Source organism: Salvia miltiorrhiza, unplaced genomic scaffold, assembly GCF_028751815.1.
Source record: "Salvia miltiorrhiza cultivar Shanhuang (shh) unplaced genomic scaffold, IMPLAD_Smil_shh fragScaff_scaffold_79, whole genome shotgun sequence".
Taxonomy (NCBI): domain Eukaryota; kingdom Viridiplantae; phylum Streptophyta; class Magnoliopsida; order Lamiales; family Lamiaceae; genus Salvia; species Salvia miltiorrhiza.
Genome location: NW_026651486.1, coordinates 78,522 through 105,810, shown reverse-complemented (window position 1 = coordinate 105,810; position 27,289 = coordinate 78,522). Strand labels below are relative to the sequence as shown.

Here is a 27,289-nt window from a genome sequence, read left to right as displayed (position 1 = left end):
GTTAAAGGTCTTTCTCATTGATTTGCTAGGTCTAATATTGATTAAAGCTAATTTACTCATTATTTTTATCTTCTGATTATTATATTATCGCTAAATTATATTCTCAGTTATATTATAGGAGAATGTACCAAAATTTAGAAAATATAATTTTTTTAATATTTTAATCAATTAAGTATCATAGTGCATGGCATGAGAGAAAAACTAATGAGGTAAAAAATATGAGACCATACATTAAATGAAACATATATATTATAATTATTATTAGATAAAGATTATTTTTTATAATTCATATGAATACATACTATATAATTTGGATGACACAAGGAGTATAAAATAGCCAAGCAATATTAATTTCCTTGATAATAAACACCCAATACATTTTTTTACACTTGCAAACTATTGTATTGAAATGTAATAATGGTTGACATTTGGTTTAACAATATGTAGGGAATTTATTAATACTTGATTTCCTCCAAATCATTATGGAGTAGAATGTTATGTTTGAGAGCTTCACCAAAGTGTAGAGTATGTTCACCCATTGGAATCCTTCGGATCCCAAATTGGTCCACAACGCTTAAATGAGTGCACGGATGGAGGTTAATTTTTACGCTTTCTTTAGCTCCGGCCACCACATGAACCTTCTCGAATGCCACCAAACGTTTCTCCTCCCCCATAGATGGGGAGGATGCAAATAGCATCATAGTGTGGGTCCCGTCCATATCTCCGGCATTCTCAACATCAACATGAAACCCTAAGTTTAGAGCATCGCAATTTGTGTTCGAAACCCTAATGCCATTACTCATTAGCAGTGTGTTGTTCTTCAAAATTTTTGAGCTTGTGTAAGGGACAAACACTTTTGTTGGGCCATGGGCTAATGTTTCTCTAAACTTGGTGTAACTTAGCCCAAACCCAAATGAAAAAACAGTTGGACCCCTGTAAAATCGGTATGTCCGACCCGGATACCCTCTTGTAGGGTCAGCGTGCATCGACATATCCGTCATGGGCACCTTGGCTAAATAATCTTCAGGGTACCATGTCATAGGCAACTTCCCCCCTAAAAATATATATAAAAAATTAAATCATATATTTCAATCTAAACATGTAGAATAGATGTGTGTGTATATATATACCTGGATTGGTCGTCCCAAATATAACATCAGCAATCGCAGCACCTCCAGCTTGGCCCGGATACCCAGCCCATATAATAGCAGCAATTTTTGGGTCATTTTTAGCAAATGTAACATCGATTGGGCCCCCAGACATTAAGACCAACACAACTGGGCCTTTGGAGGCCTTGGCCACCCTTGACACAAGCTCTTGTTGGTGACCCGGTAAAAGAAGCCCGCGTCGATCGAGGAATTCACGCTCGATCGATTGGCTAAGGCCCATCACCAACACCGTCGCGTCCGCTTGACGAGCGGCGACCTCGGCAGGTCCAAATCGAGTATTATCGGGGCAACTCACTGGAGCGCATCCATTTTCATGAATCGTCCTAGCATATTTTGATATACCTTGTAATGCAGTAGTATAGCCACACGGAACTCCTATAATCAAGTTTAAAAAATAAAATTATGATCACATTGTACACAAATTCATCAATATTAGAGTTATTAATAATACGAAAACAAACAAAATAAAATGTATAAGGAGCTATACCAGCATAGTTGCCTATCATGGTGTCCGTGACGTCGGAGTTGGGCCCGATCACAGCGACGGTCCGATAGCGAGCGGGTGAAAACGGCAAGGCTCCGTTACGATTTTGCAGCAAAACAATTCCTTGGCGGGCGGCTTCAAGGGCCAAGTGTTGATGGGCCGGGGTGCAGACATCTCTGGGGCCCAAATAAGCATATGGCTGTCTAGGCCCGTCAAACATTCCCAAACGCATTTGGACTGTGAGTAAATTCCCGAGGGCCCGGTTTACGTCCATCTCATTTAATTTATTGGCCCGTATGGCTCCCTCTGTGTGGAGCGCAAGGAAAGGCCCGCAATCCAAGTCCAAGCCTGCATGCATAATTGAATGATTAAGCTGGCATGTGTAATTTTCCAAAAATGCCCCCAACAGTTGCGTATATAAACCTGCTTTAATCGAAGCAGCTGCTGCATCTTCAGGGGTGGATGTGTAATGTTGACTGTTGTATAGAACATCAACTGAGTCGCAGTCGGAAACAATGTAGCTGCATTTCATGTCATATTATATTATTTATTAATTGCGGAGTTGAACCCAAATGAGTTGATCTGAATTACTATTTAAACTGAATGAATACACAAACCCGTTGAGGCGCCATTGGCCGCGAATAGTGTCGCGTAGGAGAGAAGGGTCTGCACAAGTGGGCTTGCCATTAACTTGGTTGTAGGAGCACATCACACTTGCCACTTTCCCTTCAAACACACATGCTTTGAACGGCACATTGTATGTTTCCTCCAAATCCTGCTTGCTCACCTGCATCCAATACTACGTTACTACCCTCTTTCCATTTTTCTTTCATTCTCCTATTTTCTATTCCCTCTATCTCATATTTTGTCATTTTGATACATTCCACAAGAGGCTGCATTTTTTCTTTTTTGATAGCTTCTTCCACTAATAAAAGTGATACTCCTTCGGTCCACAATTTAAAGCCCTACTTACTCTTAATTTTTTTGTCCACAAATTAAAGTCATATTTTGCTTTTTGTACTTTTTTACTCTTCTTCTTTTCCTATATTTACTACTCTTTGTCACTAATGGACCCACTTTAAAACACATTTATCATTTTTATATTCTATATTTACTACACTTTATCACTAATGGACCCACTCACAACACCTTTATCACTTTAGTCAACTACCATTATATTTCATCCACATTACTTTTTTCAACTTTCTTAGTTTTCGTGCCCACATTAAAGTGGGGTTTTAAATTGTGGACGAAGGAAGTACATTTTTACACTAACAATAACATTTATTAAAATCTGTGTCACCAACAATTATGCTCATTTTCATGGAACGAACGGAGTCTTTTTTAATACGTGGTGATTCTACGAATAAAGTCACGAGACTAGAGCTCGATCACTTATTTATTATTATTATTATTGTTAATAATAATATGGTTTCTTTTTCATACCGTTTGCCTGTTTGGGCCCAACCATATATATCGATAAGAAGTGATTGATAGTTTAGAAATGGAGGATAAGCCGTGTAGGCAATGATCACGAATTAATAACGGAAAGAAGTGATTGATGTTTCTTTAAATATAATAAAGCAATCCCTTTCTAGGAAATAACGAAAAACAATTATTCAAAACTCCACATTTGTGCAATAAAAAGTTATAGATGTTTTTTCAGTTTTAGACACCGACAAAATAAATATCCTTGGCATGTTTGTTTGTCAGGAAAGTAATCTGAATTGTGATTGTTATTTCCAGGAAAATGATTCCATGGAAAATGAATCCTAATAGATTCATTATCCAGTGTTCGGAAATATCAAAACTAATTGTTAGGATTTTGGATTGTATCATTAAATAAATATATTTAATTAATATATGTAAGAATTAAAGTGATATTTACCCTTAATTTTCATTAATTCATAATATAATTTTCAAGGTTTCAAAGATTATTTTCAATAATTCAGAATATAATTGATAGTGTGAAAATAGTTCGGGGTTTAAAGTGATATTTGCCCTTAATTTTATAGTAACAACAAAGTACATTATTAAGATTAAATAAATGATTTATAATTCTAAAATTAAATTCATTTTTTTTCTTAGATAATAATAATAATAATAATAATAATAATAATAATAATAATAATAATAATAATAATAATAATAATAATAATAATAGCAATAAGTATGATTCATAATTCTAAGAATTAAATTATGATTTCTTAAAATAATTCATGAATGAATGAATGAATGAATTAATTAATTAATAATAATAATAATAATAATAATAATAATAATAATAATAATAATAATAATAATAATAATAATAATAATAATAATAATAATAATAATAAGTATGATTCATAATTCTAAAAATTAAATTATGATTTTCTTAAAATAATAATAATAATAATATTAACAATAAGTATGATTCATAATTCTAAGAATTAAATTATGATTTCTTAAAATAATTCATGAATTAATTAATTAATTAATAATAATAATAATAATAATAATAAGTATGATTCATAATTCTAAAAATTAAATTATGATTTTCTTAAAATAATAATAATAATAATAATAATAATAATAATAATAATAATAATAATAATTTCATTTTATAAAAAAATAATATTGGATATATATGTAAGTAAGAATCCTGAGAATGAGGAAAAAGAATACCTAAGAAAAGCTAGGAATAAGAATCCTGGAAAGTTGTACTACTTTCCTTGTTTTCAGGATTCTTATTACTTTCTCTATCTGACAAAAATTTAACCAAACACGGGAATTTAATATTTTGGAATCAGATTATTTTCCCAGGACAGAATCCGTGCCAAACAAACATGCCCTTAGAGATATTTTGACATAGGTTAAATAATTACCTTGGCATTAAAATGGAAGCGATCGACGCCATTCCAAAAATCAAGATCATAGGCGGTGTAGTGCTTGCAACAGGCGGCCACCTTGAGGCGGTTTCCGGCAGCGTTGCCCTGCAGCCCCTTGACGTAGCTGGCGGCATACTTAGCCGCCAAGGCGGGGTCCTCGCCCGGCGTCTCCTGCCCTCTGCCCCACCGAGGATCCCTGAATATGTTCACGTTTGGGCTCCAATAGCTCAGCCCCGCTCGACCTCCGTTGTACATTGCTCGTGCTTCATCTGACACCACCTATATTCATATTCCATATTAATTCAAATATCATTTTATTTTTTTTAAATTTCATTAATTAATCCATAAATAAGAGGATAAAAAGTGCTCGTCTATCACAAGCAAGGGAGAAAGGATATATACATAACGAAAAGGAATGGTTAATGGGGTGGGGTAGGGTGCAAAATGTCATGTTAATAGCCATAAACTAATTTATCAACATAATTGACATGTCTTTCCGATTTAGTCCTAATCCACAAAGAATCCTCTCAAACTCCACTATACATCTTCTACAATAACTATATACAATCCTCCCCTATATACAGTCAATTCATCCAAGTAAATAGATAATTAATTAGCATTAATATTATTTTTATCTGTCAAGACTAATCATTCAAAGTAAACACTTCTGGATAAAAATTAGTGTGTTCTATATTGATGTGACGTGGCAATAATATATGGATACGAGATGCAATCATCTTATATGCAATCTTGAAGCATTGAATTTTATTCTTATTCATTTTACCATTATTACATCCTAATATGATAGAAACAATATTATTTAATATTTTAAGGATTGCAATTTACAAAGAGATCATATATAGTAGTAGTTAATAAGGTTAAAAAAAAATTACTAGTTTCTATAATAGTAGGACATAATAGTATAATATTGAATAGGAATAAAATATGATAGCTAAAGAATGACTTTTCATGTCTATGTGGCATTGTGTCATCAGCAATAAGAGCATCTGATGAGTCAAGATTCATCAAACAGATGACTAGGATCAAATTAAATTTATAAATCACTAATAAAAATTAGTACAAATATATGAGCTTGAATCATAGTTGACCCGTTTTGTTTATCTTGACCTATTTGACTGTCTTATATAGTTTAATTTATTTATAGAAATAATTAATATAAATAGAGATATCATTGAGAATTTTGAATGAGCAAAATCCCAAGCCCACTGATCACCCATCCTCTATTTTGTAGGGTTGCTTTTGAACTATATATATATCAAATTTATGGCATGCAGAAAGCTGATTAAGCATGGGCAGTGCAAGTGGCAAATTATTTGTATTCATATGAATTATAGAAAAATAACCTCACCCACCCACCATATGCCTCCCAATATCAGTATTGGTCCTTTTTCTGCCGCGATCATTTGTTTTTGGACACTAGTTTTATCTTTCTCTTTCCAGTTTCATATTTCATTAGTCACATGCAACTTCATTATGTTAAAAGGATTCTGTCTGTCACCATTTTGAAAAAGAAATTTTGCCACCCCCTGTCACATTGTTGCATCACTCTTCATCAATTATTTCTCACCCAAAAAAAAGAAAAAAAAAACCTTAAAAAAATACTAAATATTTTTTTTATAAGTTAAATTAATTGGCTAGTTAGTGCTTGGATAAGTTTTAATGATAAATAAATCTGGCACATATATAAAGTAACATAATTTTCCTTTTCTTAAAAAAAAAATAACATTATCTTTATACTATATGTTTATTAATCGAAAAATAGTGTGTCCCATGTAGAGACTAATGATTGCGAGAGAATATAACACATTATTTAAAAATTTACTCTATTCATTTTTCATGCTACACATGCTACGTGTGTGATGAAATAAAATACGAGACTGGAGTCGTTATATATCTGACCTGACCAATGGCCTCCCACAATGAGGCGTTGTAGGAGGCGGCGGTGGTGATGACTTGAGGGAAACTGGTGGCGCCAGGGAACTCACCGCCGAACTTGACGCCAGGGCCGGTGTTGGAGACGCCGTGGAGCGCCTCCGACCACCACTCGTAGCCGGAGATCCCGAGCCGCTCCACCGGCGCGGCATTGTTCACTAGCATTCTTATTTTCTCTTGCAAAGTGAGCCTTCCGATCAAATCCCTAACCCTATCTCTTATATGCAACGACGCTCTACAAAACGGCAAGTTCTTGGTGGCGCCGTTGTTAGGGTCACAGGCGAACGGAGGCCGCGACTCCGTTAAATGGAGGAGGAGGAGGAGGAATATGAGGAGAGAGAATGACAAGTTTTGGTTTAGAGGGTTTTTGGCCATTGTTAGAGTGTGTGTTTTGGGACAAGAATTTTTTGTGTGTAGAGAATGTGTTTGAGGGATGAATGTATATATAGTGTGAGATGCTTCAAATGTTGATGATTGTATCTTCACGTCGTTTCATGTAATGTGTGTTGTGCGTGAAAAATAGAGAGAAAAGATAATGTTGATGAGATGAGTGAGAAAGTAGAACACGCATTTGCTTGATTTATACATGTAGGTAAGCATATTACATACATATTTAATTAATTATTTTGGTGACGCATTTATTTTAGTTTTCGTTTGTTGTAGGTGGGGAATTTGAATCTTGTTTTTGTTTTTGTTTTTTGAGATAAATTACATTATTCACGTTATGAAAGAAGTTACGCATAATTACGAAAATTAACCACCAATACAAATTAGATTTATGAAAAAAATCGGACTACAAAATGACTGCATCAACTTTACTTAAAAATAACTAATTGCAGTAAAGTTCTCAAGAATCTGAGGAAAAGATTCTTGATTGGATTATTGGAAGTTAGTCTTTTTCGAAATAAGATTTGCTTTGTGAAAGTTTGCTTATGTATAAATATAGATAATTCATATATTATCGTAATCTGCGAATTATTATAAAAAATGAAATTAAATTCATATCTATCCCTCACCTTTTGTGAACATTGTTCATGTTTAGTCGTCTACATAATTTTTCTTTGTTCTATACATTTATTTTGATGTTTAATACCTTATAATCTGTTACTATAAAACTAAAATGTGAATTATTTTGGCAACCGTCTCCATTTATAAATTCGGTCAATTGCCTATGGTTGCTTTTGCAGATTAATCAAACCAATAATGCATTATTATTGGTTCGCACAAATTAATGTCACACATTTTAGACACCTATATTTATATTATTATAGATATACAAAATTTGAGAGCTTTTAATTATTGAGTTCCTAGCTATATACAAATGTAGAAATTTGCAAGTTTTTAATTAATGAGTTCAGTCAATTCAAACCACCCCTTAATTAAGTGGGTATTAATAAGAATATATAATGACGATATCGAACCTGTACTTACAATGTATATAGTAATATATAAAAAATGAGTTTTCTCACCCTACTTTTTCGTTCTTTCTTTTCTCACCATTTTTTTACTATTTTTTCATTTTGGTTTTTATATTATAGTAATTATTTTTTAAAAATAGTCAAATTTGATTCATAAAAAAAAAAATCAATATGCATTTTAAATTTAATATTATAAAATTCATCAAAATGAATTTAAAATATTTTATTTTTTGTCACTTCATTAAAATTTTATAACTTTTCATTTATGTTTGTGTATGGAAATATTTATTTATTAATTTATTATGATGTGTAACTTTATAATAATGCATAATGCTAATTGTCATTACTGAATAATTTTTAAATTTATTTAATAATTATAATTTCATTACAATTTATATAAAGTTGAAATTTTACATTGTCAAATTCAGAATTTTATTGAGTAATTGATATAGATTATTTTATTTTATTTTTTAAATATATTTTTTATTTATTTATATTTATATTTTAATTTTTTAAATATTTATATTTATTTATTAAAATGTATCGCTTAATTTTAATGTCCGTCGTGCATTGCACGCGCGAATGAACATACTAATTTTTATAAAAAGAAGATACAAAATACTACCTCCTTTTTTTCAAGTGCCCTATTAAAATGAATTTTATTTATGAAGAAGTGTCTCATTTGAGAATTTCATATATGGTAAATGATGCATAACTTCTCATGATTATCTTTTATTAATGATAAAATTTTTACCCTTTCAAATTTTCATTCAATAATTAGAGGTAAAAAGAGAGAAATTATCCACTTTATTGGTTTGTGTGTTTTGTCGGTATGCGAACTTAAAAAGCAAGGGAAGCTTATAAGAGCATCTCCAATGCATTGGTGCTTAGGGGGTGTCTTAGAAGGTGGTCCCCACCTAAGACACACCCCTCTCCAATGCATTGTTTCTTAGATGAGTGCTTAGATCCTCATTTCCACAAAATTTATATTTCTACACTTTTATTTTTAAAATTCATATTTTATTAAAATTAAAATTCTACATTACAATAATTTAAAGACATAATTTAAATACAATAAAAAAATAAAAATTACAATAATTTCCTAGGGCTCAATCGGACCAAAACAAGACCAAATGTGCTCCTTCAAGTCCAATTTTAAAATAAAATCCCCAATTCTACACTTTAATTTTAAAATTTCAAATTTTTATTAAAAATAAAATTCAAACATTACAATAAAAAAATATTGCACAATTTAAATAATAAAAAAATACATAAAGAAAATATAGGATTTTAAAAATTAAAATATTCAATACTACATTAACTAAAATAAATAGGATTTTAAAAGAAAAAAAAAATTGAAACCCTACCGACCCCACCCCACCCCAGCCAGCTAGCCTTCTTTCCCTTCTTTCTTCCCCGCCTACCCACTTTATTTCCTTCTTTCTTCCTCTGCAAATTTTAATTCATCCCTTGCTCTTCAATTTTTTTTTTCTTATTTCACGCGCGTGGCATCCACACAGAAGAATTTTTCAGCCTTCGCCCCGGGTCGCCCACTCGTCCCGGCCTCACAACTGGCCGCATCTCCAGCGCGGCACGTCCTCCTTCGTCCCGGATCGACGCGGCTTTTCGACATCCGATTGGAGATGCTCATGAATCAATTAGAAAGTTTAAGGTGTCCATGAGTAGTATAAGCCAACTAATCTATTGTGAATAACCAACAAAATAAAAAAAAAATTGGATTTTGTGAATATCACTAATAGTCAAATAAGTTCGATATTATTATGCTCTGCTTCTCGAGTAGTATAATTGATATGGAAATTACGATTTCGCACGTTAACAGAGTAGCTGATCATGGAATATAAAGTTATCATAATTAGCGGTCCAACCCGTGCCCAACCCTTGTGCGATATACTAGTGTATTTTGTACATTTATATAGTGTAGACATCTCGTACAGTATAATATATTTTTCACATTTATGTGGTGTAAAGGTCATGCATATATGCGATGTAGTGGCTTATTTGATATGCCTCTTGTAATTAAAAAAAAAAATCCATACCCAAAAGCCCCTTAAGTGGTTCTCACTCCTAGAGAGCCCCTTCTCCACATTGGGGGATCTCTAATTTTATTTTTATTTTCTATTCATTTTAAATTTATTTGTAAAATTCAATTAAAATTCAATATTACATTAATTAAAATGCTTCATCAAATATCGGATCGAAGGCTAATTAATTTCGATAATGTCGATTACCACCGGCTTCACGGTCGTGATGAATGTATGCTTTCTTATTCTCTATTTTTTTTGGACTATCAAGCTCGTACATGACTCACTATTTTCATAAAATCACTCATAAGTTGCATGAAATAAAAGCTTAGATGAACGTTCAGAGCTGGGCCAATTTGTGACCTACCATACGATCTGTTATCTCATCGTTATTCAAATAGGATGAAGAGTTGGAAGAAGAAGATATTGTTTGGAGAAGAAGAAAAATAGATGTAGAGAGAAATGAGTGAAACATGGTATAAAATAAAGAGGTGGTCTTGGGTACACCCAAGTGTACCGTACAACCGGGTTATGCTGTCACTTAAACTTTGACCCGCACCTTGATTTGAACCCATATCCTGACTCAATCCATATAAATAATACTATTTTGAGTACGGGTCAACCCGGTTGTACAGTACACCCAGGTGTACCTAAAATTTTGTGTAAAATAAATGAGAATGAATGAGGTATTTATAGAATAATTTTTTTAAAAAAATGACCATTTGCTAAAAATCTCCTTTTGTTTTTAATAAAAAAAAATGCTCAAAAGAGCCATTATTACATAAATTCAATTTTTATTTTTTTTCTAATTGGACCGTCAAATAAACGTGCCCCTTTTTCTCTCTCTCTCTCTTCTCACGTATCCGCCGCGCTCTTTTGTGTCTCATCCCAAACCCCCGACTGTGTTATGTAGCTCGCGTGAGCTGCGATACAGATGCTCTTAATCCTCGTTACCATTAGTTTAATTTGCTATTTTGGTCCAATTCTTCCAACCTAAAATTCATAGATATTTAATTAAGTTGTCATGTATAATTGATAGGAACTCCTTAAATGCCTATGTTCATATTATTATATATATCCACAATCTATTTTATTGGTGCATGAGAAGTATTTACGTATTACAATACTAGATTCAAACAGTTGCAGTAGAAATCGAGAAGAGAATCTTATTGCAGCAAGGGATCGGATACTCCATTCGTCTATGAAACAGAGTCTCGTTTGAGAGTAGACACAAATTAATTCTAATAAAATTATTAAAGTTGTTGTAAATAGAATAAATGTACAATTTATTGGGGTAAAGTTAGTATAAAAAAATAGAATAAAGATAAATTATTAATTAAAAATAGAATAAACGTATAATTTATAATTAAATATAAGAAATAAAATAAGATGTGGTGGACATATATGGCTCAAAAAGTGAAATGATACTCTTTTTCGTGAATAAAAAAAAGTGAAATGAGACTCTTTTTTTAGTAAAGAGAATTGTTTTCATTATATTTATTGCATGTTGATGAACAAATCACGCATAATTAAATTACTAGAATTGTTTTCATTATATTTATTGCACAATTTTGATGAACAAATCACGCACAATTAAATTAGGACACACAAACAAACAAAGTTGCATAGTAAAATCCTGTCACAGGAAAGTGATCTATGTATGCTCGTGATATATTGACAGCCAGCAGAAATTTGAAATAGGTGAAAACGTGAATTTTGTCTTATATTATTACAACTTACTAGGTTTACTATATTCGAAGACAAATCTTTTAGTAACCAAAGAGGAAAATCATGAACAAGTCACAAGATAAAAACATAAAAACTTGTGCAAAACTATCCTACATCGGAAGCACAAAAGATCTCTAAGAGGGCTATATTTTTTAATTTTCTAGTTCCATTCAGTTTGATGGTGTGGAATTTTGTTCATCTATTCTCATAAAATATCAATAATTTGTCGATTTTATTAAAATAAGTGAAAACTAAATAAATTGTTCGGTGCCTAAGTTAGCCACTAGTACCTATATCCAGCTCAAACTTATATATATTCTGCTACATGTTTATATAATTTTGTTTGTACTTTTAGTTATGTTTAAATCCATAGTATTGCCGTCATACAATCTTATTATGTGAAACGGCATTAGAAATAAAAATTACTCAAGTTCCGATAATTTCAAGTTATATGTACGTGTATATATAATATTTATTAAGAAAATATTTGATCTTTAATTTCTATATGTTGTATAAGCCTCACATTTTTTGATGGTCTTATCTAGTCTAGCTTTAAAATGACTGGTTCTTTTTCAATATAGTGTGAAATTAATATTAAGATATGTGTAGAAATATATAATTTATTTATGATAATTTGTGCAATTATAAAGAAATATAATAATTGAAAGCTAATTATTTGACATTTCTTGTCTTATTGTACCAATTTTTTCAAGATAAAAATTCAAGGGTAGTCTTTATCTCTTCTCCATCATTTTCGATTCTTGCTTGTGAGATAATCAACCAAGCTTGGGAATTATATGCCGAAGTTTCAAATTCATTCAACTCTTGTCCAACTTAATTTGGGAAAAAATAGTGGGTTCTATGATTAGGTTTGTTTGCTCAAGCTGAAGCTTTATTTAGGAAACTTGTACTACCATATATCCCGTGCAACGCATGAAAATAGTTATAGTTATATAAAATAATAATAATATATATAATTTTTTTAATAGCAAAAGTCTTAATTACGAATAAAAGTTTTAAAGTCTTATTTGCTATTAAGAAAAATATTACTTGATTTACATTAAATAAAGTTTTATTTACGAATAAAAAAGTCTAATCTTATTTCATTAAATGGAAATTTTTATTTACATTTAAATAAAGTCTCATTTATGAATAAAATGTCTTAATATCTTATTTGGTTTTATAAAAATCTTATGTATATTTAAGCAAAGTCTTAAAAAAAGTCTTATATGATTTTATGAAAAGTATCACAAAATTTTCTTCATCAAGTCGAATTACGGAAAAATTGTCTTCTCAAAATTTCAAGTTTGAAATTTAGAAAACGCATCCGTCTGGAAGTTTTTCTACGCCCCTTAACTTTTATGGTAGTCTTTTTTCTGGTATTAACCCAAAAACAATATATAATCAATTTTTAATGTGATTTCTTTTGAGCTAAGAATATAGATAATGTTGAATTTTGATAGGAATTGGCGCTGATTGCTGACTAGATGTGAAGTGCATGGACATGAACATATGACAATGACGCTTGATCGTGAAATATTTAGCATTTTCTTGAATTTATTTTATTATTTTATGCCTTAATTTGATCTGGCCTTTTTTTTTTTTTGCAATATCCTAAAACTGGATAATTCTGGTATAGGGAGACCCTACACCTTTAACGTGAAGGTTATTACGATGAAAACGATAACTCCTTTTGGTATATACAACCTTAAAATAATATAGCTAGCTATATGCATATAAATTAAAATGTAAAGAAATATTCGAGATACGTGTTAAACTTTAATATTTGATTTGATATGTTACGAGATTTCAGTTGAGTTTATCTTCATAGTACTTTGATTTTAAGTTTTCTCAAATTATATAATATGATACTATCATATAGCCATATTGTCTAGTTATAAAGTTAATTCTTGAATCATAAGACATAAATAGTGGACAAGGTGGGTCTGCACCAACTGTCACAAACCAGAAAATACTCAATACCATACACAGTTGGACCATATGGCTATGTCTAATTGGGTAGATAGGAACATTCATATCCTATAAAAATATTATTTTTATATCAAATCTATATAATATCTCGTGTCAACTTCCTATTAGATGCTATAATCAAATATTGTATAGTCTTTATCTATTATCTAATCAAATAAATAACTCGCACGCAAACGAGTCTTTAGATGTCTCAACTTTACCACTTGAGGTAGGCCTCACCGACGATTAAATGTTGTATAATAAAGAGTTCATATTTATCTCATACTTTGATTCACTAAATACGATTTAGTATTATGCATCAAGTATTTGCACAAGTGATAAAAACAAAACACTGCCTCGCAACTAGGGATGTCAATGGGTGGGTTTTACCCGGACCAGAACCATTAAAATTGCTACGGTTCCGGAACCAGAACCGACCCATTGCTTAATGGATCCACACCGGACCAGACCATTAAGTGAAAAATTAAATGGTGCGGGTAGGTTAATTACCCATGGGTATTATAAGACCCATAGATCCAATAATACCCATTACCAAACTTAAAAATGCCCAAAAAAGACCAAAAAAACCCATGGTCTCGATACACCAAGTCCCAAAAAAATTTTCCTCCCCAATCCCACCCCAGCCCCGCCACCCCCACCCCACCCATCCCCACCCTCCCCCCCCCAATTTTTTTTTTTTAAATTTTTTTTAAAATTTTTGGGAGGGGGGTGGGGGGTGGGTGGGGGTGGCGGGGGTGGGGTGGGATTGGGGAGGAAAAAATTTTAAAAAAATTTTAAAAAAAAAATTTTTGGGAGGGGGGTGGGGGGTGGGTGGGTGGGTGGGTGGGTGGGGTGGGTGGGGGTGGGGTGGGATTGGGGAGAAATTTTTTAAAAAAAAATTAAAAAAAAATTTGGGGTGGGGGTGGGGGGGTGGGGTGGACGTGGGGGTGGGTGGGGGTGGGTGGTGGTGGGTTAGCGGCAAAACATGTCGGGTCGGACCGGACCCATAACAAACGGGTCGGGTCGGATCTGACCCGTCAGGTTTTGGGTCTAAATGGGTCGGGTCTAGAACCAGAACCAGAACCGTTGCTTTATAGCTCAACGGGTAATGAGCGGTTCTGGTTCTGGTCCAGGTAATATCCACCCACTGACATCCCTACTCGCAACGCCGGATGTTTTATAAAATCAGATAATAATAAGAATAATATTGGCAACCCATGCTTGTCTGCAACTTGTTATCCCTTAGCATTAAGTGTTTGTAGGGGGCACACAACTGTGTTGCAGCAGACACATCTCCATCATTAGATGCGTGAACGTTATGCAATCAACAGTTACTGCAATGACGATGGGTATCAACCAAAACCAAATCATAGAATGTTGTCCAAATAGATCAAAATATCCTCCAACATATGAAGATAGATACAATATACTATGTTACAGGGGACTTGATAACGTTGATCGGGTTTAGAACGGATAATTTTCCCGCCAATACCACGTCAGCGGGCCCGCGCGGTTACATCCTACTCATCCTCACCGGCCCCATCTCCTTCGCCTTGCTCCTCAACAGGTGCTTCTGTATCTTCCCAGTGGCCGTCTTCGGCAACGGCCCGAAGACGACGGACTTCGGGACCCAGTACGCCGGCATCTTTGCCCGACTGAACTTCATTATGTCGTCCGCCAGGCCGGATGCGTCAACGCCCGGCTTGGGTGTCACGAATGCGCATGGCGACTCGCCCCACCTCTCGTCCGGTCGGGCCACAACCGAGACCTCGAATATCGCAGGGTGCTGGTAGAGAATATTCTCCACTTCGACACTGCTGATGTTTTCGCCTCCAGATATGATGATGTCCTTCGATCGATCCTTGATCTCGATGTAGCCGTCGGGGTGCTTCACGGCTAGGTCGCCGGAGTGAAACCATCCGTTGGCAAAAGCCTCTGCGTTCGCTTTAGGGTTCTTCAGATATCCCTTCATCACGGCATTGCCCCTGAAGACGATCTCTCCGATCGTCTTACCATCAGAGGGCACAGGTGTCATGTTTTCGGAATGGACGACGTCCAAGCCCTCCAGGGCAACATATCGGATCCCTTGCCTCGCGTTCAGACGGGCTTGATCTTCGGGGGGTAGCGAGTCCCACTCGGGCTTCCATGCACATATAGTCGAGGGACCATAAGTTTCCGAGAGTCCGTAAGTGTGAGTTACTCGAAAGCCTTGTTGAGACATTGCAAATAGAACTGAAGGGGGCGGAGCAGCACCGGCCGTCATCACATGGACAGTACGAGGGAGGGGGAGGATCGTCTCGTTTTTCGGTGCATTCACGATGGTGTTGAGAACCACAGGTGCAGCACAAAAATGAGTCACACCAAGATTTGCTATAGCCAAGTAGACACCTTTTGCTGAGACCTAATGATACAAAAGTGAATATACATTTCTAGGAACAGAGAATCTTGTGTAAGACGGTCTGACGAATTAGATTCATCATTCAAGTCACGATCCAGATCCAAACACTATAAAATACCACCAAAATTACAAATGTGTCATTTGATATTGGCTTGAATCCAGATATCTGACCTATTTGATGAGTCTTGATTAGAAGAATAGAAGAAACAATTATGCTCGTAATACAAGTTTTTCGTCAAACAATTATGCAGGCGAAGCTTACGTAATATTGATTAGAAGAATAGAAGAAACATGAAGATATTTACCTGTCTAAGGCATATGCTCGTCCCACAAAGTGCCGCGAGAGTCCAAGTGAAACACCAACCATTGCAATGGAACATCGGTAGAGTCCAAAGATAAACAGCACCTTCTTGCATTCCCCATACAACGGCATTACTCAGAGCCATGAGATACGCCCCTCGGTGGTGCAGCACGACCCCCTTAGGACTAGCCGTCGTGCCCGAGGTATAACCCAATGTGATGCTTTGCCACTCGTCTCGTGGTGGTCTCCACTCAAAGTCCGCGTCGCCAGTTTCCATAAACTTTTCATACTCAATGGCTCCTCTTCCCAGTGCGTAGTGTAGTGACTTCGGATCACAATTCTCATCCGCGATCACTATCAGAATCGGAGGCCTGAACTTTTCTTTCTGTGTATCTGCTATAATTTTCAGAGATTCCTCGGCTAAAGTGAAGAACTCTTGATCAACCATAATGACGGCGGATTGTGAATGTCCGAGAAGAAAAGCTATGGTCTGTGCATTCAGACGAACATTGACGGCATTTAGTACAGCACCGGACATTGGAACCCCAAAATGGGCTTCGTACATGGCTGGAATGTTTGGCGCAATAACTGCAACCTGTCAATACAAAAGCCCGAAATATCAGTTATCTATGCAGCTAAAATGTGGCAAAATTCTTTGAAAAATCCTAAGATTTTGTGCACAAAACTCTGAAAATCACTTTAGAGTTTATGCATCGAATCCATGTTGAGAGGCGAAGTTGAAGAGTTTAATCATGTTTCAGAAGTGACCAAGGTAAAAATCTAATCCAATTATTGTATTTTTCTATTTGCAGTAACATGAAATACCAAAATAGAGTTGATACTCAAATTACTTGTTACAATATGGACGCACATGCTTTCACTCACGAAATTCAGCTTCTTCGGGATATGCATTTGAAATTACAGTAGCAGTTTATTTAATACAGCCACAAGTTTATATTGATTTAAACTTCAAGAAAATCATTCTCTCATCTCATTTTTCATTCAGTACACTTATCAAAAACAGCACACTAAAGACTAATAAACGTCTCAGGAAAATTGATATCAAGTTGAGGAATCTGAACCTAAGACCTCCCAGCTTCAGCGTTTTTGTGGCCTCACCTTTAAACTTACAAGGTAATCGCTAACTTTTTAAGGCAATTCCGATGATGTGAATCCTCAATCAACACTCAACTAGTACTAAAAGAAGGTGTCAAGCCTCTATTATTAGCCTATAATGAATACGTCTTGTAATATAACAACTGAACATATACACGGGAGCCCAACTTCTATAAGTAATGTTTTGACAAAGCAGAGCAGAGACTAGTATTTGATGTTGTGACCCTGTGACATGTTTCACATTTGAGGCCCGAGCAAGACATTGAAGCTCAATTATTACTTTACTATATCACATCATGTACGTTTCAAGTCGGTTAGAGTAGTTAAGTATTAAGTATTAAGTCACAGTCAAGCTCATAATGGATTTAAGAAATCTAAGGTGTGCTGAACTAAGAAGAGTTGACTTGTAAGCATATTGCTATTATTTTTTCCCAACTAAAGCATAAGCCACTTGATCATTTGTCCTTCAGCATACACGACATTATTTTTACCTCTAATTCCATTCAAAGTAGAAAGAGAAACAGTAGTGAGAATTTATTGGTGTAGCTACTAAAATCTAATATAAAAAAGTTCTGATATTGTCATAGCTGGGAACAGACTAAAATCTTGAAAATGATTTTGGTTTATTATAAAAAAAAAAAAAAAAAAAAAAAATAGATCTTGAATTTATTTTTTTTCAATTAAATCGCAAAGTTGATATTACAATCTCGAAGGATTAGCTGAAGGGTGATTAAGTTTGAGAACTTTATATAAAACATGGAGTATAACCAAAAAAAAGGATGAAACTAAATAAGAGAATAACTCTTTCTTCTATAAAATACCTGCAAATAGACATCAAAACCCTATTGATATGGCTTGACTTTCTTAAATCCATATACATAAACTACGATCCTCAACCACAACGGACACAATTTATGCAGCATAGAGCCTTCTAGTTATACGAAAAAACCATCTCATTCGACTTGTACGAGAATGATGTCTCTAAGCATGCATAAACCATCACAAATCTTGTGTATCTTACAATTGAGCACACACTTGAGTCCAACATCTACAAGTGACTCTACATCGCCATCAGCTTTTCCAGGCCTAATATTCCACCTCAAGACCACAGCCATCAATAAACCTATATGCACAACCACTTCTATATTAACGTGCTATGTTTATCATCAGTCAAGAGGTGATTTTATACCACAATATTACTTAGCTCACCCCCCACCTCATAGTCCCCCTCCCCCCCCCCCCCCACAGTAGGCGTCTCAAATTTTGCATTTTTATTATGCCAGCTTCTACCGTAGCCATTTCTAGCTTACTAGCTAGCTAGAGTAGTTAGGTATAAGCATTGTCTCAATCAATCTAAAAATGAACTAAAACATCCAATTATTATTATGGTCTTAGATTTGTATTTCATCTAGTAGATGCATTCACATATAGGCCACTCAATCATTTATCCTCTCACACCACACACCTCTTTTTTTCCCCTCTAATTCCATCTAAAATAAAACAAGAGAAGTGTGGATAGTTTACGGATGTGGCTGACAATAATCCAGAATAACATAAACATTATCATTAGATTAGCTATCCCTTATCTAAAATGGATCAAAATCTTGACACCCAATATCATAAAAATGGATTCTTGATTCTCATCAATATGCAGCAAATGATTGACAAGGGGCCGCTTAATCAAGTTCGATTTTTTTTCCAAACAAACTTGCAGCAAAATTCCAATTATACTAATTTTTTAAAAATAGTTTGTTTGACTAAATTCTTGAGCAATAATGAAAGAAAACGACTCACTGTGCTACCAAAGGTGACACCGCGGGTTGCGAGGGCGGAGGCGAGCTGGCGGCATCGACGGTAAGTCTGGTGCCACGTGTAGCTGAGGGAGCCGTGGATGATGGACTTCCGGGTCGGGTGGACCAGGGCAGCCCGCTCCAGAAACCCGAGCGGCGTCAGAGCCGTGTAGTTAGCTGGGTTCTTGGGCAGATCATCGATGTCTCTCTCTGCAACGCCCATCTGCGCGTTTCCGACGGTGTGATAGTGTGTGCAGATCTTTCATGCTTCTCTCTACCAGTTTTTATATTGGACAAAACAGAAGCCGACGAGAATCGGAGAAAAAACGATTAAATAATTCGACTGCGTGTGTAATTCAAAAAAAGAAAAGAAAAAGAGGTGGTCTTGGTGCAATCGGGTTGCACCCGACCCGGATGCGACTGGAAATTAAAAAAAAAACAAAAAAACAAATTGCATCAGCTCCTGCCTCTCTCTCTATCCGTCCCTCCCTCTTCTAACTCTTCTCGCCTCTCTTTCTCTCTTCTCCCTCTCTACCTCTCCGACAGCATCTTCACCGCCGAGGGCGAGAGCAGCACATCGAGCGACTTGAGTGCGGAAGCCTTTCTACCTCTACCATTCAGACCCTGCTTCCTCAGTGATGCCCAATTCAGTCATTTCACCACAAGTGCAACAATTATCTGGGATAATACGATTTCCATAGTTTATCAATCTCTGCTATCGACTTGGCTGAGATGCTCTGCTTAGTGCTTTCGTTGTAGCATCAACCTTTTTTTTACTGATATGCCCTTCTGCTTTTCCTAATTTACTAGAGAGTGGAAATTGCAGACCAGTCAACTCCTTATTTTCTTGTGCAAATTATTTTAAAATGCATCATCAATTCATCGGCTACAAATATGAGTTAACGGAATTTAGTCATTTTATATTATGTCTCATCTTTATGGCAAATTGATTTAATTTTATTTTTTTTACTTGGATTAGGGAAAATAAGATTTCAAGCAATTGGAAAATGATATTTTAATATATTTAAATGACAATATTTTTCTTAGTAAATGACACTATCTATTTTAATAAATGATATTGCATTGATATTTAAATGACACTTTTTATTTAATACAAACGATACTTTTAACATATGAAAATGATACTATAATATTAAAATTGACAATTATAACATTTTAAATGATACTCCCTCCGTCCCATGAAGCATGACACACTTCTTTTCGGCACGAGAATTAAGAAATTGGTATTTTGTGTGTTAAGTGTGGTAGGTGAAAAAGTGAAAATGTGAATAAAGGGTAATTTTTTTGCCATTTTTAGAAACGTGTCATGCTTCGTGGGACAGACCAAAAAGGAAACTGTGTCATGCTTCGTGGGACGGAGGGAGTATTATTTTTCTTAATAAATGACACTATATATATTACTAAATGATACTACATTTATATTAAATGACACTATTTTTATTAGTAATGACACATTTACTATATTTAAATGACACTAACTTTCTTAGTAAACGACACTTTTAATATATCCAAAAATGACACTATTTTTCTTTATAAATGATACTCCCTCCGTCCCCAAAATAAGTTCCTCTTTGGGGTCGGCACGAGGAAAAATGGTAAAGTGTATTGATAGTGGAGAAAAATATGTTATAATTAGTATTGAGAGTGATGAAAAGGTAAAAAAAGTGTTATAGTATTGAGAGTGGTGACAAAATGAAAAGTAAGAATAAATAAAGTATTATTAGTGATTGGGTAGTTGTCAAAAAATGGAAAGAAAGAAAGGGGAACTTATTTGGGAGACATCCCAAAAAGGAAAAAGAGAAACTTATTTCAAGGACAGAGTGAGTATTATTTTTCTTAGTAAAGTACTACATTTATTCGACATACAAATGACACTTTAACATTTCAAATGACACTAGTCCGATTGACAAATGATACTTTAACATTTTATATGATACTACTCCCTTCGTCCCAATATAAGTGGCCACTTTCTTTTCGGCACGGAGATTAAGAAAAAAATAGTTATGCTTTAATTATGTTTGGTCCAATTTTATTAGTGAGTTAATTATGTGTAGCCTTCCTCATGCAATCTAACAAAATCCCACCGGAAAATACAGTACATTATTCCCCCAAAAAATCTCTATGGATTCCAAAACAAAAATTTGATCCAAAATTTCTAGAAATCGAAATTCCTAGAAACCAAAATCAGCGAATTTATCTACCATTGAGTCTTATCAATTCCTCAAACCACCGATCTCTCGATTGTTTCTCAATTAAAAAAAAAAACAAAACAGAAATTAGGGATGCCCAAATACACATGCATCAGAGATGGTGCAGATCACTGCCCTCAATTTAAGGCCTCCGTCGTCGGCGGCGGCGCCGCCTTCCACAGCCCCTCCTCCGCCAACTCCTCCAAACAAGCTTATAATCAAGTCGCTCAGCTCGCCTTCTCCCATTTCACTTCTCGTATGTCTCCACTCTCTTGCTTTCCAAAAAAAAAACCAAATCTCTGCAATTCTTGGTGAAGCCGAAGACGGACAAGGAGAAGAGGGAAATCGCCGACCACCCTCAGATGTAGGCGAACCACTACCACCGCGACCACCCTCAGATCTAGGCGATCCACCACCACCGCTGACCACCCTCAGATCTAGGCGTTGACGTCGCTGCTCCATGCGGCGTCGTCTCCATCAGCTCTCGCTAGGCCCCCAATCCAGGGCTGCCGCCAGCCAGAGCTCTAGCCTGCGACACCAAACTAGACGCTCCTCTATTTCTCTCTCTTGCTCCAAACAGAACACACACAGACACCGCCCACTCCAATAGCGACAAGCGCCTTCGCCGCCGCCTGAGGGACGAGCGCCGCCGTGGTGGAACAGTAGCAGCGGCGTGAGGCAAGAGGGAGTAGATTTTCCGTCGATGCAAATTGGGCTTACAAATTTTAGAAAGAGGCAAGAGGAAGATAGTTACAAATAAGTTTTAATTAGCACTTTTAATTAAATGAATTAATTGAGCTTAATCAACTAACAATATTTCCATTTTGGGAAAGTGACCACTTTTAATACTCCCTCCGTCCCAATAAAAGTGGCCACTTTTTTTTGGGCACGGAGATTAAGAAGGGGATTGTTATGGTTTAATTGAGTGTGACCCACCAAAATTAGTGAGTAATTTTTAGAAAGTGGCCTACAATTGTTGACCAAATTAATGAGTAATTTTGGCATTTTTAGAAAGTGGCCTACAATTGTTGACCAAATTAGTGAGTAATTGTTGACTTAATTAAAGTAAACTTTTGCCATTTTTAGAAAGTAGCCACTTTTAATGGGACACCCAAAAAAGAAATGTGGCCACTTTTATTGGGACGGAGGGAGTAGGACAAACCAAAATGGAAAAATGGTCACTTTTATTGGGACGGAGGGAGTATAACATTTCAAATGACACTACAAGATTTGAAATGACATTTTAACATTTCTTAAACTAAATTTAAGATAATAAACTTTAAAATAAAAATTGAGAGAATAGATTGAGATGTGAAGAGATAATTGTGTTGGATGTGAAAATTTTTAAGGAGAGATTAGTATATATAGAGGAAGGAAAGGAAATTAAAAAAAAATGGAAACTGTTGTTGCCTCCTCAACGATAAAACAAAAAATACTATAAAAAAAATCGGCCAACAGTCCGATTTTTTTTTTTAAATCAAAATTTCCTTTTTTTTTAATTAAGTGCGTGTTTTGCACGCGCTCAACATTAATCTCCTCTGTGCCCAGCACCAACGAAAGCATCGAACATGTGACGCCTCGATTCACCAACGATCGCTCCTCCACCCATGCCGATTCGGTTTGGCACGAAAAATGTGGCGCTGTGGATGCTCTAAGTTCATTGTTTGTGGAGTTTTCATGTATTGGAGGCTTAAGGTGAATCCATGATTCTCTACTATTCCCTCTGTTCCAGTTAAGTTGATCAACTTCTTTCCAGCACAAAATTTAAGAAGCTAGTGTTTTAAGTGTATTTAGTAATAAAGTGAATAAATGATTAGATATTCATTTGCTTATATTTATTCCATATAAGGATTTTGATCAATTTAATTGGCATATCCCAAAAAAGAATATTGATCAAGTTAATTGGAACAAATGAAGTATTTTACTATTGTTTACAAAGGCTGAAAAGTAACGTTTTTATTTTACTAGAGCTAATTATATTTTGGATTTTGTTCAAAAAATAAAGGTTTGGTTGATTAGTTAATGAGTGATTCTATTCATAGCCCTTATTTTACTCTTTACAGCCCCTTTTAGAATACTAAAAAAAATTAATTAGAAATTTACTATTTTACCCTAGATTGTATAGCCCCAAATTACATTAATTTTGAAGAACGTTTCGAAGGTAAGCAAGCTATGAATTCATCTCCAAGCTCTTTCAATTCATCTATCACTCATAAAATTTGTAGAATCGAAACAAACCATAAGGTTTTCGTCTTAGTAGCATAGCATTATTTGCATTTATTTGAATGGTTGCTGCATATTGCTAATAAGTTTTTATCACCGATGAACTATACCATATGCGTTTTTCACTATCTGTAAGTCACGAACACAAAATCATGTTGAAATGAAATTTGGCGTCGATTCAGTTCAGGTGTAGTATTTGTGAGACCTTTGGTGTCTTTGATTTTGTGATATGTTTTTAAAATTTTGTTTTGATGTTGGTATTTGATAATTTGGAAGATGAGTGGAAGAGTAGGTGGGTGTTGTTTGATTGGAAGAGGTGTGAAGGAAAAGCTGGTATTCAAGCATACAGCCGGAAAATGGAATTCTGATCCAGATGACAAATGTATAGTTTATTTTTGTATAGTTGAGATTATGAAATATTGGATAATTATGTATGGTCTTTTTTTGGGGGAATGGACTAATTTTCCCAGGAAGAAACATGTTTGAGTAATTGCTTCCCTGCAAATGGAACACTTTCATTTAAAACATAACAAAATGAGAGGAAATGCATAATGATATCATTCTATCATGTAATGACTTGGAAAAGAAAAGAAAAGAAAGAAGTGCATTCACAATACATATCTCTCTCGTTTATAGTGAAGTAGACAACGTAGCTGGTGTGGAAAGATGGATTTGATGCAACTAACTGGTAGAACTTATACCAATTATGCCGTGAACCTTATCTATATACTATATAAAAGAACAATTCAACGGTAATATATTCCCGGCAATTTTGTTGATAGTTTTACATCCCAAAATTTTAGCTAATTTTGAAAAAACGTGTGTGTCATTCGTATCTGCAGTTTAATTCCTCTAAAAATCTTATAGATGTAGTATAGACTTCCAACAAAGAAACAGATCTCTTCCAACATATAAACAATACAAATTGTGTTTCTATCTTCTAAGAGCAGTTGTGTATATACTCTTAAATTTATGTAATTTCTTAAGAAATTGAAAATATGATGTAGAGATTTCAAGGAAATAGAGAAATACCGAAAATAATGAAACTAAGGAGATTGGGAAAGCTGCCGGAGACAGCGAGAAATTGAGAGAATCAACCGAAAACAAGAAAGGTAAGGAAATTGGGAAATATGTTGAAAACGAGAAATTGGAGAAATAGAGAAAAACAAACTTTTGCCAAACAAAAAAAACTGTGATGAATTACAATTACCTGCTCCAGAAAGCTCACGCTCGGCTCACGCAAATAGTTCTCTCATTATTATAGAAGTAGAAACAAAGAGAATACAAAAAATCATAGAAGAGGAAAACAATTTGATGAACAATCGATTATAGAGATCACATTCGAAAGAAAACTTTTGTCTCTCTCTTCTACCTAAAACTTAAAACTTTTATCTCTCTTCTACCTTCTTCTTAATCTCTGAAACTCTTACTCGCTGCCGCCAAGAGCAAACAGAAGTTCAATTTCCACTTCTCCTGACTTGCAGCACGAGATATTGGGAAAACAAATGTGGATCCAAGTCCCCAATATGTCCCCTACAAAAAAAAAAAAAAAACAACTCCCCAATATGTCCCCACGACCTAATGAATTTATTAACCTAAAGTACTTCTTTTTTAATATTAATTTAATTTAATTTTTAAAATTTTTGTTAGATATCAATTTTTATAGTATTTCTTATTTACATACATCTTTAATTAAAATATTTTTTTAATGCAATTAGAGAGAAGAAAATTATATTTGTTCACTTTAAACTTTACAATTTTTAAAATAAATTATGTCAAGTAGAATTTGTATTAGTTTTAATATAAATTTATAAATAAATAAGCTCAGTCATATACCTAAAAATAGAATTTCATACTATATGGTTTAAATCTATTTAATATGTATTTATATTTTTTTAAATTATTTATTATTTAAATAAATATATTTGCTATTGTCTTTTAAACAATTAAATCCAATATAAGATTGATGTTTATATATATTGGAGTAATATATAAATAGGACTTCAATCTTCAGATATGATTTATATTAATTTATTTTGTATTATTAAGAAAATCACCGACATGTTAAATCTATATATAATACTCTCTTTGTCCCATTAAAAGTGGCTCAAAACTTTGACATATACTTTTTGAAGGATTAAAATTTTTCTATTTATGGAAATAGGCTACTTATAGTGGGACGGCCTAAAAGATAATACAGATCACTTTTAGTGAGACGGAGGGAGTATAAAAGACAAGTCTAACGTAAATTTTTTCTTACCAAAATTTTTTTCTCTTTATTTTTCTTTTTGTAGTTTTGATTCTCTTTTAAAATCATCAACTTTGATTTATAAAAAAAAATATTCAATATGGATGATAAATTAAAGATAATGACGATATCTTTAATTTGATTTAAAAATTATAAAATTTAAAACCAATAAATTATTATAATTTAAAGTCACAAAATTATTTTTTCTCTTTCTCCTCTCTCTTCTCTCCTCTATCATATCCTCTCTGATTTCTCATTTTTTAAAATGTCATGGCTCTTTCTTTTCTCTTTCATTCATTTTTTCATATTTTTTTATTTTATTTTGTATGTTTTTAGTATTTTTATATTTTACTATTTATATTGTTATTAAATCAGTTTAATGCAATTACAATGATGAAACTTATATTTATTCATTTTAAAACTCTTTAGCTTAAAACTTGAATTTTTAAGCTTCAAAATGATTCATTGAAAAATCATTAATTGAAACAATTATCGATTTTCTATAAAACAAAAAAATAAAAGTAAATTGAAGAGTAATTTTGTAGAAGCACGTTTATTTAAATTTACTGAAATTGCATATATTTTATTTTTGAAAATGAACGACACATATCTCATATTAAACCCTTTATTTTTTCACTTTCCAATGATATTTCATAATTTACATATGTATGCACATTATGAATTAGATCAATTAATTGCTATTTCAAAAATTGAAAATTCGAATATTTTCATATTCATATTTTTATTGAGATTATATTGTGGATAATTTAATTTTTTATTGATATCATTTTATGTTTGTATTAACTTATATATATATATATATATATATATATAATGTTTAATATTTATATTTATTTATTTAAATTATCGTGTAATTTCGATGATAGTCGTGCATCGCACGAGCGGGCACATACTAGTATTCTTTTATATTCTAATTTGGGGGCTATACAATATAGTGTATAATAGTAAATTTTTAATTAATTATTATTAGTATTTTAAAAAAGAGGTTATGAAAAGTAAAATGTGGGCTATGAATAGAATCACCCTTAGTCAAGTGTATATGTTTATAGGAAGTTTAGGATCAAGCAATGATATTACTTTGGGCCCAATGATAAATAAGCCCAACATAAAGGATATATAAATTGGGCCTCTATGGTGCCCACTTAATTAATTATTAGCACTGTCCATGGGCCTACGTTTTAATTTTTTGGACCGGCAAGAGCCCATAGGATAAATGCCCGTCGGTGTCTCACTACATTATGATGCCAACTCATACTCATTTATAGATTCCACTAAATTACTATGTGGAGATGTTTATTGGTTATAAATGGCTTATTTTTTTTTTTTGAACGTGTTATAAATGACTTA

General features: G+C 33.8%; 2 protein-coding genes and 2 long non-coding RNA genes across 5 annotated transcripts; 1 reads left to right on the top strand and 3 right to left on the bottom strand.

The window, feature by feature from the left end:
- Positions 1 to 327: 327 nt before the first annotated feature.
- On the bottom strand, positions 328 to 7,105 carry LOC131003148 (beta-D-xylosidase 1). Its single transcript, XM_057929632.1, has 7 exons — positions 6,444 to 7,105; positions 4,521 to 4,802; positions 2,271 to 2,440; positions 2,077 to 2,174; positions 1,657 to 2,001; positions 1,131 to 1,544; positions 328 to 1,054 (listed from the first exon to the last, which is right to left on the bottom strand). The coding sequence occupies exons 1-7, from the start codon at positions 6,849 to 6,851 to the stop codon at positions 456 to 458; spliced, it is 2,316 nt and encodes a 771-aa protein (XP_057785615.1). The 5' UTR covers positions 6,852 to 7,105; the 3' UTR covers positions 328 to 455.
- Positions 7,106 to 14,981: 7,876 nt separating this feature from the next.
- Positions 14,982 to 20,128, bottom strand: LOC131003133 (acetate--CoA ligase CCL3-like). Of its 2 annotated transcripts, none has more exons than XM_057929609.1 (3): positions 19,245 to 20,128; positions 16,339 to 16,929; positions 14,982 to 16,036 (listed from the first exon to the last, which is right to left on the bottom strand). In XM_057929609.1, the coding sequence occupies exons 1-3, from the start codon at positions 19,461 to 19,463 to the stop codon at positions 15,149 to 15,151; spliced, it is 1,698 nt and encodes a 565-aa protein (XP_057785592.1). In that variant the 5' UTR covers positions 19,464 to 20,128; the 3' UTR covers positions 14,982 to 15,148. The 2 variants fall into 2 exon arrangements, with proteins under 2 accessions (XP_057785592.1, XP_057785593.1); XM_057929610.1 differs by lacking the exon at positions 19,245 to 20,128 and adding an exon at positions 18,272 to 18,586.
- LOC131003134 (uncharacterized) lies at positions 16,929 to 17,905 on the top strand. Its single transcript, XR_009094550.1, has 2 exons — positions 16,929 to 17,106; positions 17,386 to 17,905. It is a non-coding gene; the product is annotated as an uncharacterized LOC131003134 (long non-coding RNA).
- A 1,204-nt stretch (positions 20,129 to 21,332) lies between the features above and the next one.
- LOC131003132 (uncharacterized) lies at positions 21,333 to 22,593 on the bottom strand. The gene is made up of 2 exons (XR_009094549.1): positions 21,840 to 22,593; positions 21,333 to 21,599 (listed from the first exon to the last, which is right to left on the bottom strand). It is a non-coding gene; the product is annotated as an uncharacterized LOC131003132 (long non-coding RNA).
- Positions 22,594 to 27,289: the final 4,696 nt, after the last annotated feature.